Source organism: Anguilla rostrata, chromosome 7 (genome assembly GCF_018555375.3).
Source record: "Anguilla rostrata isolate EN2019 chromosome 7, ASM1855537v3, whole genome shotgun sequence".
NCBI lineage: Eukaryota > Metazoa > Chordata > Actinopteri > Anguilliformes > Anguillidae > Anguilla > Anguilla rostrata.
This window is the reverse complement of record NC_057939.1, coordinates 8,270,503-8,285,767: the sequence shown is the minus strand read 5'-3', so window position 1 is coordinate 8,285,767 and position 15,265 is coordinate 8,270,503. Positions and strand designations below refer to the sequence as shown.

Genomic DNA, 15,265 nt, shown 5'->3' with positions numbered 1-15,265 from the left:
TGCCCACTTTTACTCCGTTCAGTTTATTTGTTGAAGAAAGACAGAAGGACTTGTTAGGGTACATTGCATTCAAAATATTTGACACTTCTGTTGCAGTAGCTCTGACTATCAGCAGATATATTACATTTTGCCCTGTGCTTGGTGAACTTTAGTCAGGAGTAGGGGTAGATGCAAGAAAACTGGAAAGCATTTCCCCACTGAACATTGGGTTTCCCCTAAAAATTAGTTTCAATGAACAAAATTTTAATACATATTTAAGTGGATAACTGGAACTTGGTTAACTATCACCCTTGTGCTGAATTAACCATTGTCCTTGTGCACCAAATTACTTAAATTACTTTGGCAGCCCCCCACCCCCCGAAGTTCAGGTTCCAGGCCAGGGGGTGTCAAATCTTATCCATAAAGCACTGGGTTGGGCGCATGTTTTTGTTTCAGCCCAGCGCTACGACACCTGATTTAACCAATTAACTAATCATGGACTTCAAATCAAGACCTTTAAAGGTAGAATCAGGTACCTCAGTGCTAGGCTAAAAGAAACACTTGCACCCACACCTTTTTGGATAAGATAGGACACCCCTGCTCTAGACTGACCATTTCCCATTGTACACCCCCAGTAAGCCTTAGCCCCAGTAATTCATCACCAATAATCCCACTCAGGATTGTTTTGCTGAGCCCAGGTCATTCCAGAAATAACATCGCTTTTGTGGAAAAACTCACCCGCTAGAAGTTCACATATAAAGCACAACTACCCTTTGTTTCGGTGTTGCAGAGAAAAAGAAATATACTGTTTAATAGTACTGAATATTCCTCCTGTAATCACTTTACTAAAAACCGATTATTTGGTATCTTTGGCAAAACACCCTCACTAGACAGGAAAAGAAAACTCAGCACATGATGTCAAGATAAATGTAAGGGGGTAAATGCAGGGCGTTTAACCAACAATCAGTGCAATACTTGTCAAAATGCAATTATAAAAAGCAGGCTGGCCACTGCCTATCCCAACAATACAAAGTTATAACTTTATTCAGTTCCGTAAATGGGCGAAATATGCTTGGATCGTCGGCCTGTAACCGCTCGGTGATTACAGTCGTTTGAAAATACCATATATACTCGGGAGTGCAGTGGGCTGTTTTACTGATCGGCGGCGTCGCCGAAGATGTCGTTCTTCTTGCGCTCCATTTCCGCAAAGTCAAAGTCCGTGCCCGTCATCCGCTTGTAGATGTCCTTGATGTCGTCGCAGGTGGTCTCGAAGTGAGTCGTGGCGTCGTAGGAGCGGGAGATGAAGACCTGGCAAAGAAACGTTCATCTTTTCTTTTTTTCGACGGACGGTTTTTATTGTACCTCGTGTACAACGCAACTTGCATTTTAATGTGCGTTTGACGCGCCGACAGATGCATTCATACATGAACGGTGCTAAACATTGGGCTAGATTCGTCAGATGGCAGAATGCCGATTCCCTTACAGTGTTTCTTTGCTGATACTGAGGCACCTGTGACATGGCACAAATCAGCCCTAGCTTGCTTTAACTCAAATTCCCACCCACACTTCTGCTTTGTACTTTCCTCAGTCAACGGTCTTCAGTTTGTCAGCGATCAACACAAGGATTTGAATGGATTAAACTTTTTATAACCCATCATTTCGGCTTAATAGTTCATAATAATAGTTTTTTTTTTTTTTCCCAGTGTGCAAGACAGTATCTTTTTGTGAACAGGCGTCAGCTACAGACAGGCCATTGTTTGCTGCATGCGCACATTAACTGCATCACACCCACTCTTCAATATGGGAGCATCATCATTCTAAAATGGATTAAAACGAATGGATGTACCATGCTTTCACTTTCAAAGTTACAAACACACAGAGTCCTGAACGGGTCCTCATCCCCCATTCCTGAAATGTCTGCATCACTGAGGTTGATGGTTGCTAAGCAAGCCTAGGCATAGACAAGCTACTGACCTGGCTTTCGGCACCCATGTCAACTGGCACATGCATGTCGCTGATGCTCACTAACCTGCAAAGAAAGAAACAGATGCTCAAACTAATATCTGCGATGTAGTTTCTAATACTGACTTATTAAATATACACTCTCGCATGCACACAGATGGCAACAGGGAAAAAAACAATGCTTGCCAATAAGTCTAACAGTTACTAGTGTATCACTCGGCCTTTCTGTAGTGAAGGGAAATGTGTGAGGAGCAGCTGTTGTTCAGGGAAATGGAGCTAGAAAGAAAGCTGTGGCAACTGCATGATAGACCATTGGTGTTAAAACACGCAGGCACGCAACATACGCACGCGCACACACACAGCTGCTTTAAATCATGTAAAGCACTTATGAGCCAAGGATGGATTAAGACAGAACACACATATCTGGAATATTGGTGAGTTGGCTAATTGGGGAGATACTGAATTGGAGAGATTTACTCGACCTTATACTCGTGGGGTACCACATATGAGAATCCCAACGTAAGTGCGGAAACGAGTGAGGTGGATGAGAGTGAGTGGAGGCGAGTGGTGGAGTGAAGGAGATGAGTGCAAGAGGTAGATGAGAGTAGGAAGTAGAGAGAGGAGAGACGAGAGAGAGCGATGAGGTCGTACTTGTTCCGGCCCACAGTCGAGGCGGCTGACTCCTCTCGGGCCTGGTCCCACGTAGTTGAGATGCACGTATTGCCCTGCCCCACGTTGTGTGCGAGGATCATGCATCGTGATGTTGACCGTAGTGGTCCATGTTACGACCCACACAACAGCAGTTAAAGATCATTTCGTTTGTTAATCCATTACAATAATAAAAAATATAATACCTTCTGTGCAACCAATGATCATTAAATCCAGGGCATTCTCCCCACAACCACCAAAGTGACATTAAATTACATTCACACTGCAGATGCCCTTATCCAGAGTGACTTAGAGTGCAAAAATTAATTTTTATTTATTTTTTTTTTTTTCTTCTCAGAAACTGTAATGCCGTACATTCGACCATATTTCCTGAGAGGTTTTTACAGAGAAAGCAGAAGAAAAACCGATTGTCACCACCGAAAGACCAACCAGAAAATACTTCCCCCCCCTCTCGGGCTGGGCCCAGCCCCCTTCCGGACTCACCGTGCTTCCTGCCGACCTGGTTCTGCGGAATGATGATCTGGCAGGAGTTGGCGTCACTGGTGTTCTTGATGGGGTGGTTCATGATGCAGATGACCCGGATCACCTGACCCACCTTGGTGACCTTGTCCATCACGTAGCTGGGGTCACAGATCAGCTGCTTGCAGCGTGCGATCTGCAGAGGCGGGAGGGAAAAGAGCGCTTCTGATACAGTCCGTCACACAAGTACTGTATCTGTGGCAGTACAGGCTGGGTACAGCACACACATATTGCTTCTCTTCAACATACTATCACACACCAAATACCTTGCTGAAATTAGCTTGATTTTAGAATTAAATGGTGCTTTACATTTTATTATGTCAAAAGGACAGACACAGGTTCTTGTAGCATGGTAACTACAAACAGTGCTGTAAAATGCTGTACACAGTGCTGTAAAGAGTGCTGTAAAATGCTGTACACGCTGTAAAATGCTGTAAACAGATGTAAAATAGATAGGGAAGTGGCCTTGTCACCCAGGAGTTAGTTTTGATTCCCAGGTAGGGAACTAGCATCTAAACCCTGAGCAACTGGTTTACTTCTGTAAATATGCAGCTAAAAATACACACCATGTAAAAATATAATGAGCTGTACAAGGCACACTGCTCTGAATGCCTAACTGTAAGTGTAGAACAAAAACATTCATTATGTGAGTTTCATGCTTGGAAAAATTTCCCCCTTTCTCTCCACAGGATAACACTATCAACTCAAACTACATAAAATGTATACACGTTCAAATGAATTGTCATTCTATCATGTTTTTCTGGGGAAAATGCTTTTAAGGGTTTCGGCTATTGAGTTCATATGAAGTTTGGACTTGGGTGGAATTCGTGTGTAGATGAATTCGGAGCTGGATTCCGTGGCAGGAGGCGATGCCTCACCTCGCCCTCAGACTTCACTCCCACCACCTTCCCGTTCTCGATGATGATCTCCTCAATGGGCTTGTTCAGCATGTAGGTTCCCCCATAGATGGCACTTAACCTGAGATGAAGAGGAGGTTGGTAACTATGGCGTTAACGCTGCCCAAAAAATATGCATACTAATGTCATAACTGTTACTAAAAACATTGTTTTAGAATCTTAATGAAAGCCTGCAGCAGCCCCCTCAGACTGTAGGGGGCAGTAGAGGCAAGTAGAGAGAGGGCCTCTCACCTGGCGAAGCCCTGCGGCAGCTCTCCCAGGCCGTACAGTGGGTAAAGGTAAGGGCTCTTGCCGTATCTGGCCAAAGACTCGCTGTACAGCTTGATCCTGTTGATAGTGTCTAAGCACGGCTGATTCAGGTAGCTGTGGACAGAGGAAAAAGGTGACAGTCAGCTTTCCAACATAGTTAGCTACCCTGGCCAAATATTAATATTAAAATCAAGTGTTTAGGATTTACAAGGCATAGCAGCTTGGATACTGTAGGATTTACTAGAAGCAGGTGAGTGTTGAGTGGAATCCACCAATAGGCCAGTATTGACCATCAGTGATCACCCATCTAAGCAGCGGACCCCATCATACTGATATAAATGCAGGGGGTTTGTTCGCGTTCTGTTCATGTTGACCAACCGGAACGAACCGGTCGCGGTCACTCACTCATCTGTCCGGTAGAGGGCGAGGGCGTGGCCCGTGAAGTCCATGACATCCTGGCCCAGGGAGAATTTTTCGTAAACGGCTCGCATGGTCGTGTTTTTGGGGTCCACGCCTTCCAGCGTTTTGGGGTCGTTCTCGTCGAAGTTGGCGACGTACACGAGAAATTTCCGGAACCGTCGCTTCTCGAACAGCCCCATCAGACCTGCGAAGAGGACACGGCCGTGATCACTCCCGACTGAAGAGCTGAAGGATTCGGTGCGGGACACCGTGCAGAACCGGGACACTCAGAAACACCAACTACTATGGTCTTGGTGCAAAGTGGTGCAGGTGCAACACAGTATCTAACTACTATTTTTGATTTATCTTTAAAGGCCCAATCTCAACAGACATACATACACCGTATTAGCATGTCCTCCAACGATGGGAGAAGAAAAATATTTAAATGCATTGCAGGAAGAGGCTTTACAAGTTTCATGCACAGTACAACAAAGACACGCTTCAAATGAAACACTAAGCGTCATCTTTCTCGATTTCGAACGTGCAAGATAGACATCGAATTTAAATAAAGATTCTGCTATATCCAGTTGGAAGGATGGTGGAAAAGGTATTCCTGGAACAGCTCCTGTTGAGGTTTAAACTCACTGGACGCCAAGGCCTCGGTTTCAGTGGAGGGCACTTTGTAGATGCCGCCCTTCTTGTAGACGAAGCTGCCCTCGATGACCTTGAAGTCCAGGTAACGGGTCACCTGCGTGATCAGCAGCATCCGGACCAGCTGACCTGAAGGAGGAGCACGGCTCAGGTGACGCACGTTTCGTTTTAATCCGAGTCCACAGTGCGCCCCCTCTCTACCTCTTCATAAATATGGCAGAGTATCCAAAACACAGACGGGCCATTTCCAGTCTGTAACATTACTAAGCTGAGGATGGTCTACAGCTGAACAAGACAAGACCATGTTTACCACAGTATTGCAATTGTATAACAAACTGTATAATTTGTCTTACGCAGGAATAATTCCCCCACAATGGTCCCCACAAAATTGTTTGAAAGACAATCAAAAAAACTCTCAAAAATCTGTTGCCGGACAACTGTAGAAGTCACACGAGCAGAATATTAATGTAATGCATAAATTAATCCAGTGTTCCTCACGGGGTAGAACAATTTTTGCAGTAATGGTCTCGGTTACAGACAAACCTTTATGCTACCAGAATGATTTGGAGGATAATACAATCACATACAAATTCTAAACATAAGATAAGGGTATTAAAGTCACTGCTGCCTTGTATCCAAAATGACCTCACTTCTAGTTAACAATGGTTCTCATCTATTTCAATTGAAGTAGTAACATAACCAATGTTTTCCTTCCTCCTCCAGTCTTCTTTTTTTAATGAAGAATTGTTCTATACTCATCTCTTTCAACGGTGATAAGTTAATGTTTTTATTAGCTAACTCCAGGTATCTAACCTAACGTTGGGTAAGCTGGGTCAATGCTGATGCTTGCTAAATGCTAGTGAACATTGATCCAAATAACGTTGCAGCCTTGCTTAGGGCAGAGGACACTTTCTTATGAGGAAACGATGCATAACAAAAGCTAAAAGGGGGGAGGGGCAGCTTGCGCAGAGTAATAACAGTCGGCTGTATGTCACTTTCACATTTGCAAGATGAACACAAATCAAAATGAAAGGAATGGTAAATGAAGAACACCCACAATCTCTGTCCCTGAAGTGTCTAATACCGTTTTCAAAACGAGGTAGGCAACCCTGGTGTGGACTCGTGGCCCACATCCATACAGGGGGTTCTGATCCAGCTGGAAAGTCTTACCATTGGCCATGAGGAACTTAGGGATGAGGTCCACGTTCCAGTCTCTTCCCTTGCCCATGGATTCTGGGGGATTGCCAGGCAGGCTGAACCGCCTGTACAGCTACAGGAAACAGCCATAAAAAGTCACACTTTTAAAACAAACAATCTAGCCGACCGCAATGTGACAAGACATTCACTTCAGTCCCATTGCTGAAATAACAATGGAGACTGAAACCTTTTGTAATTACACACATCAGTATAACTTTAAGTGCTAAATGGTTTCTTTGACCCTGACAAACCAGATGACCCAATGCTGATTTGGAGCCATGCGTGTCTTTCATATTCATGTGAAAGACACACGTGGCATTTAGGCAGTATGGGCACCGATCTTGGCTCTGAAATTATGGCCAAATTGGATATATGTGGAAACGTTTGTCTGATTGGAGATTGTATCTGAATGGTTCTGTTGTAACAGTAGTGGCAGGACAGGTTTGTAGCTGGAACGCCTCAAAGGTGTCAAAGGTCACAGCATTTCCCTTACGTCTTCCAGAGGCGTGATGGAAGCGCTATCTCCCCCGTAGTAATTGTTGCGATCCATGTGCAACACCTTCTTCCCCTTCACGGACATGATTCCTGAGAGGATGCATTCCTGGATATTTAGAAGAAAAAAAAAACAGAAGAAAGAGGGATACTGCCATTAGTTAAGTTCCAAATTTTTGACTTGATGAGGTGAAACTTTCCTCCTGGATGGAGGAATAAGGCACAACTTAATTCTTCCATTGTGGCGAACCTAAAGGACAGAACACCACTTCCTGAAATCTCCTGTATCCCACTTACAGTACATTAAGCCCGCCCGCTGTCACTGTGCCCTTCAATTCTTAAAGGCACAGTATTTATTTTCAAATGGATAGCAATCGTTTTGCTGCAATACAAAGCAATGTCAGGTGCATTCTCATAAAGCACTGAATTTTGCTAAATGTGGGTATTGTAGTTTTAAGATTTATATCGCTGTACATTTTTTAGTATCGGTATATCGTGCAACCCTAATCACCATCAGACTACCTAACAGTCATATTCCACATAGCTAGCCACAACATCTGACTGGTAGTTGTTAATGAAAACTAAAAGAGCAATGATTAATGCAGCAGAAACTTTAGCAGGAAAGATTAAGCAGGACTACAACAGTTTGCTTTATTGTGGAGAGAGAAGTCTGAATGTCCATCAGCAAAAATGGAGTATGGCTTTAATCAGCTACACAGGCAATGAACTGGAATGGGAGCTATTTTAATCACAGCATCGTTCCTGAGAGGAATTTGGAACTGGCTCCAATGCAAATATTCTGTGGTTATGGTGATATCTCTGGAGTGCTGACACAGGATTCATTCAATCAAGTACAGTGATGAGGGTTTTGCAGGACTGGAACATTGCCACAACATGATTCTGAATTGAAATCCAAATGCTTATGCAACACCAGACTGAAATTCCCTCCCTAAAATCTTAATGCGATTACGAGAGGTTTCCTTTAAAAAAATTCCTTTAGCAAATTCAATGTCATGTGACCAAAGAATGCTAGTCTTATGGCCAATACACACTACACCAATAGACTTCTGACAGGGTCACAATACGGGCACTAACACACACCACAGTAACCAGTGCATAAAACCACGCAGAGTTTACTTTTCAACTGCATTTACTTTCAAGGAATGGCTCCTACCCGCTGTTAGGCTGAACCAGATCACATCAAATGGTAAAAATTTTCTTTAAAAAGACAACACCCATCTGCATTAAAAAAAAAGGTTCTTCAAAGGCAATGTCTGCCTTTAAGTTATGTACACACTGCAAACGTGGCCTTTAGAAACCACAACTCACTGTGCTGGTATAGGCTACATGCTTTTTACTCCATCAGATACGAAACCTGTTCAACAAGAGCAGTAACTTGTGTCCTGTGCAACCCATTTACTACGCCGACTGCAATTTCAAAGCATTTTACATTTTCCATTTGCACTGTGTAAGGACGATAACAAACAATGGGAACATAAGCCAGGCTAGCCATTTCATAATCAAAGAGCTTTTCATATAACCACATTTTCAAGTGCACTGCAAAATCAGTCTGAGGAGATGCAACAATTTTACACAGTAGACATAAATATCTTCTATCAAGCCAGTCTGAATTGCAGAAGCCTTTCAAAAAAAAAACCCATCTTCTCTGATCCTGCGACATTCCACAGTCAAAAAAGACCAATATTTATAGACGTGGATATGAATGTGACAGGCTATACTCCTGCATGCATCGCAGTTCCGCACGGTAAAGAAAAAGTATAACAACCAGTGTAAAGACCTAATATAGGAAAAAGGCTGACGCAGTCAAAGCTCATGCAAATAAAACTGTCCTCTTATGGTAAAATTCAAATTAGAGAAACGATCATGTGTCATATCCTGTTTGCTCCTCAATAGCTGTGTCCCAGATGACAATGCAGGTTAACCGCCACATTGTGCAAATTTCAAAGCGGTCCAATAATGAGAGAAGGGAAAGGACAAAATCCATCAACTCGTGTTCAAAAACATTCCTCCCTTCTGCCAGAAAAACACGCACCAGATTTAGCGCCGTTCTGCACCGTTTCCTGACTCTTCCAACCCCCTTTCTATCAGAAAAAATGCGAGCGTGGGTAAAACTGCAACTCACTCACTTCCTGCTTCCTCTAAAAAGACCTGACGCTTATGTAACATTCACGGAAACCCTGGAGAACACGCATAAGGCCGTTAGGGAGACTAGCAACGGCTTGCGTTTCGCGCACCAAATCAGTATTTACTTTCTCATCTCAGCTGAAGATTGCATAATGGCTGGAGTCCCCTGAGCTTGTCCTCCTCGCGGGAGATCGGTAAATACATGGCACTGACCCAGTCTGACCCTAACATGCATTTACACTGCTCTAATCATCAACAATGCTGTCACTGTCACGTCTATGACATCCCTTTGAGACAAGTGTCATGGGTATACCTAGAAACCTTGCCTGCATGAACATGCTTCTACGTGCAACATGAAAGCTGCAAGAGGCCATTACATCTTCACAACTGTTAAATACTTAAAATTATCCCAAAACATTCATTTTTTAAGATTGGTGTCAGGAACAGAAACAAGGAGCAGAGCAGTCCTCAAAAAACACTCACTTTTCTCAGTAAAAGAACAGAGAGAGGGATCAGATGAGACCTCAAATCACAAAAAAAAAAAATTTAGTCCCCCACAATCTTAAAACCCAAATTGCAAAGGTAAACATTATCAGTCACTATAAACCCATAAACATGGTCACTGCATTTCCTCTGAGCAATACTGAATAACAATGTTACTGGTTATGGATTACTCCTTGGACAATGGATTAATGGCCACATTAATGGATTTTAAGGTTGGCATGGTTACATCGCAGCAAAAGTCTCTGTGCTTCACCATCAACTTGTGAGTTTGTCTCCTCTGTCCAGAGAAGAGGACACTGTTGTTTGAGATCGATTTCATTTTAACAGCAGGACAAACATGGATCTGAATGAAGTATTATGGAAAGCCTGAACATTTGACCAGCCTTTATGGAGTACAAAATCTGTCAGGCTTTACTGTGGTCAAATATGCAGAACTTCTCAGCACACAAGAAAACTGGACTAAGGACCTTCACAGCCGGTCTGCACAGAAAGAAAAGGACAAAGGCTTGGGTTCATGCACTTCTAAAAACTTGTGCACAGCACTGCGGTACATTTAACAGAACCCGGTCAGGGTTCGGGCAGCCCTCGCCGCCCGTTCCCGAGGCTGATGACGTCTCCGGCTCCTTTCTTTTCAAACGACTCGCATGAAAGCAAAAGCACACCGGGTGGGTGCCCGGCACTGACCTTTGACCTTTCCCAACACACTTCCGAGCCCTCGCATTCTGAAGCCCTTCTGCTGGGATACAGTGAGCACACACATTGGCCCGCCTCAAAGGTGATGTGCTGTTCTTTACCACAGCATCATCGAATATCTTTTCAAGTTGCTTCCTTTGAAAGGATCGCATTCATCAAGGTCAGCCTACCTGCCAGCTCAGTCTTGCAGCAGAGATTAAACATCAGACTCTTAGATTTATCATCCAGCCCCAGCTGGCTCAATGAGGGTTGTTAAACAAAACAATTCCATTTTTGTCAAATATCTTTTATTACCTCTAAGATAATTTAGATGAATGGACCATGGACCAAACCTAACATACAAGTAGTCATCCGTGAAATAAAACCTTTTCAATTCTCACCAGTATAACTCAACCTACCTGCGTTCCTCCATCTTGCTTGCTGACTGAAGTCATGTCACAGAAATGTGTAATTTGCCAATTAAATAAGCCTACACAAATACCCATAGCACATCCGTTTCTAAACCTGATGGAGAATATTCACCAGCATTAGCCTACTAATAAAAAGATTTGACAACAACTACACTACAAGGCCAATAGTATGTGGACACCCCTTCTAATTAGTGGCTGTGGCTACGTCGGGCACACCCATTGCTAACAGGCACATAAAATCAAGCATAGCCATGCAATCTGCATAAACAAACACTGGCACCAGGATGGGTCATACTGAAGAGATCAGTGACATTCAACGTGGCACAGGCACAGGCAAGTGCGGTTATCGTGAAATGAAAACGCATAGGCGCCACAGCAGCTCAGCCGTGAAGCAGGTGGCCACACAAGCTCACAGCACGGGAGCGCCGAGTGCTGAAGCGCATAAAAATCATCTGTCCTCAGCTCCAGCACTGCTGAGTCCCAGACTGCCTCTGGAAACAACGGCAGCACGAGAACTGTTCACTGGGAGCTTCATAAAATGGGTTTCCATGGCCAAGCAGCCGCACACAAGCCTACGATCACCATGTGCAATGCCAAGTGTCGGTTGGAGTGGTGTAAAGCACACCGCCATTGGACTCTGGAGCAGTGGAAATGCATTCTCGGGAGTGATGAATCACTCCTCACCATCTGGCAGTCTGACAGACGAATCTGGGTTTGGCGAATGCCAGGAGAATGCTACCTGTCCAAATGGATAGTGCCAACTAAAGTTTGGGGGAGGAGGAGGAACAATGGTCTGGGGCTGTGTTTCATGGTTTGGGCTAAGTGAAGGGAAATCTTCATGCCACAGCATATTCATTCCACAGCATAAAATGCCATTCTATAGAATTGTGTGCTTACAACTTCATGACAACAGATTGGGGAAGGCCCTTTCCTGTTTCAACAATGACAGAGCCCCCTAAACACAAAGCAAGGCGTGGAAAAACTTGACTGGCCTGCACAGAGCCCTGACTTCAACCCCACTGAACACCTTTGGGATGAACTGGAACGCCGACTGCGAGCCACGCCTTCGCCCGACATCAGTAACCGATCTCACTAATGCTCTGGTGGCTGAATGGAAACGAATCCCGTAACGTTTGGGACAGACCTGCTTTTTCTTGATTCTGTACTTCACAATTTTAGATTTGTAATCAAACAATTTACCCGTGGTTATAGTGCAAACTCAACTTTAATTAAAGGGAATTTTTATGCATTTTGTTTATTTATTTTTCGTATTCCCTCATTATGAAGCCTTAAAGCATCAGGCTGCGCACTATAATGCCATTACGCCAGCAAACGTGTGTTGAGACGCACCTAACATTGTTGTGTACGGACAACAAAGTTCAACTAGGTTATTTACACATTGCATTGCCCGAGGTGTAGAGGGCAACTGGAAACCAAGGTAAATGCGACAGACAGTCTGTAGCCATGTTCACTGACAAGGTAAGTTAGCTAATGTCCGGATAATTTTTTTATTAGAAATGCAGCTGTTTCAACGAACATTAAACATAGCCAGATGGTGCATAGGGCCGTAAGTAGACTATCCCACAACAGAAACCAGTAGAATGAAATATTTTTTCCGCCCAGTTATACTGCCTAGCTAAGTAACGTTAGCCATATCACGAGGTTTAGCTACATACCAAGGCACCGTTAGACTAGCCATAGCATGTTTCTGGTGGGAACAAACACATGTACGATAATTTATAGTATAATGACTTTCAAATGTAACGTTAGTTAGCTAGCTAGATTGTACATTAGTTTGCTAGAAAATACTATGCATAAAATAACGAACAACATAGTAATCAATAAAAAGGTGACATATTAAATACACATTTAACTTAGCGGAAACGATTGAACTGGGGTGGGTAGATGGAAGCATAGCTAACTACTAGCCAATTCCAAACCAGCTGACGCTAGCGTACCTAAATCGGTCAAGCAGTGGTGTCTAAATTTCGACAACAATGTAAATTGTACATAGCTGAACAATTTCTGCATAATTGGACTACGTGAAATGCATATTTTTGCCTTTGTGTTTCGAAAGTGTGCGCGCTGGTTAACTACCTACTGACTGTAACGATTGTCAATCGCAAGACTCAAGTAGACGTTAGACAACGCCAGTTAGACAAAATTTCACACTGCAAAGACCAAAAAGATTTATTCTTTCACTGAAATCTACAGAGCTAGTTTGCTACAACTGACCACCCGTGATAGATATAAGATATCTGTAACGTTAGTTATCATGCCAACAAGTAACGTTAAGTCAAGTGACAAGTATTGCAATGCACAAGATAAGTTAGCCACGTTAAAAATTGGATGGCGGTGCAGATTCGTGTGGTATTTTTTATTGCCAGCTAGGCCCAGTCTAGTTCAGCTGTGTTCGATTCATGCAGTTCATACGAAGCTGAACCACGTAGGGAACTGACTCGCGAATTCAACAAGTGAAACTAGTATCACTATCAGTGTAGTGCTAGCTAACTAGCCGTCCAACTGTTACACGTCTCCACCCAAACCACCGGCCTGCATAGCACCGGTTGTGTAAAAGAACGGCGACCTTGCGACCTTTTCCCTTTAGAAAACATTAAACTCCAGAAATACGGTACTGCTTTAATGAAGAATCCAACTTATTGTCAATAGGAAACAAACTCCTGATCTGCAAAAACACAGTGAAATTGTTTACTTGACAAAACAATGCATCTTGTCCCTTTTGCCGGAGGTAGTTTTTTTTTTTTTTTTTTTTTTTTTAAACCTAACTAGATACGAGACTAAAACAGAAGTCCAACTTACCCTGTCGTTAAAATACATTCACTAACTCTGTTAACTGTAACTTAACTATTAAATCAAAGGAGTCAGTCTATTCTACACTAGCCAACTAGTTTTACACCGAAAGTCTAAAACATGTATTGTGAAGCTGATCATATGGTTAGTCTAAGATTATGTACAGTTCTCTACGAGACAGTAATATATTTGTATTAGTTGTAACGTTAATTGTGTACGGAGTGCAACGCGCCAAGCACACGCAAACGTTTGTCTAATTCTGTCTAGGCCTCAACACAACTAAGTAGCTAGCTAGCTAGCTAAGGTTAGCTACATCTGAAGAGAACAATTTCGGACTGCCTTCTCAAAATATTTTCAAAGTTGCAACCGATTCCGGTCAAGCCGCATCCGTTATTTTCTCACCGTAAGACCGGTCCCCAAAACGATAACATCATATTCTTCATTCATTTTCCTTGGGGTTTTCTCTTTGTCGTGGAAACACCTCGATCTGCAGAAAATGGAGAACAGCAAAGCTGGAAGTGAGATGTTACAATGCTACGTCAAGCCCGTGCTAGGGGAGGGGCCAACTTCGAGTCTTCCGTCAAATCAGATGTGAGGAAATGTAGAAAGCACTGAATCGGTAAAAAGTTTATGTCGAAGCTCAAGTTTGACGTTCGGCTACCGGCTTTATGGGAAATGGCGGTATTCGTAAGGCAGGGGTAAAACTGTGATACCGTGTGACTGTCAGTGATAAGATTCCATTGCCTTCGATATGATGAATTCTCATTTTAAAATCCAACCCATCAACACCAACTTTTTAATGTACATTGATTTGGCCTGAGGATGCTATATTGTTTTAACCAATGGCCTAGTGCATGTAGTATTTAGTTCTACCTCTGTTATTCAATCTCCTGTTTCTCTTTCCTGAATATAGACCAGGTCTTACCCAAGTTACTGGACCATGATAGCATACGTTAAAATAATTTCATGCGGTTATTTCTGTGTACAGGCCTCTGACCAGTCAGAGGGTCACTTTAACCAGAAAATAATCATTTGCATCCTGCTCTGCAGTGTCAAGTAGAGTATAACATAATAGGGCAGTATAGACATTTGATACATACCTCAGAAAGCTTTGAAATGAGGAAGCAGAACAAATGTAAATGTACATTAGACACTCCTTAATGCCAAATATTTCTGAAGCTGTTTCCTTTGAGCAGTGTTATTATTACAGTGCCCTAGACTGGTATTTCAATCTTTGCTCCCTGTTGGCTCAACTATAATACAGTTATCAGTATAACACGCAAAGATGCATTGGTAAAAACCCATAAAATATAGCGGAGGTAGTTCCTGAAACTTGTTCATACTGTTACACGTTGCAGAAACGATAGCATATCTGGCAACGCAGAGAGTGGCGTCTTCTTAATGAGATCCGGAATAAATGTCAGCTTCATCAAAGTGTAAAAAGGATTTCTTATTTCAACAACTCCTGTTTGCTGATTTTTCTGTGTTCTAAACAAACAGTTTTTTGTTGGATAATGCACACTTTGTTTTGAGGGCATTTAATTAGGATTCTTTCTTATAATGCATGTAAAACACTGGAGGTAATACAAAAAAAAAAAAAAACACTACACATGTGCCATGAAAAAGTATTTGCCCCCATTCCTGATTTCCCCTGTTACTGCATATATG

General features: G+C 42.9%; 1 protein-coding gene across 1 annotated transcript; it reads right to left on the bottom strand.

Moving 5' to 3' along the window:
* Window positions 1-4: 4 nt before the first annotated feature.
* LOC135258568 (rab GDP dissociation inhibitor beta-like) lies at window positions 5-14,158 on the bottom strand. The gene is made up of 10 exons (XM_064342034.1): window positions 14,000-14,158; window positions 7,036-7,143; window positions 6,516-6,615; window positions 5,340-5,474; window positions 4,701-4,899; window positions 4,278-4,409; window positions 4,008-4,107; window positions 2,926-3,265; window positions 1,954-2,066; window positions 5-1,287 (listed from the first exon to the last, which is right to left on the bottom strand). The coding sequence occupies exons 1-10, from the start codon at window positions 14,042-14,044 to the stop codon at window positions 1,132-1,134; spliced, it is 1,428 nt and encodes a 475-aa protein (XP_064198104.1). The 5' UTR covers window positions 14,045-14,158; the 3' UTR covers window positions 5-1,131.
* Between the last annotated feature and the right edge of the window lie 1,107 nt (window positions 14,159-15,265).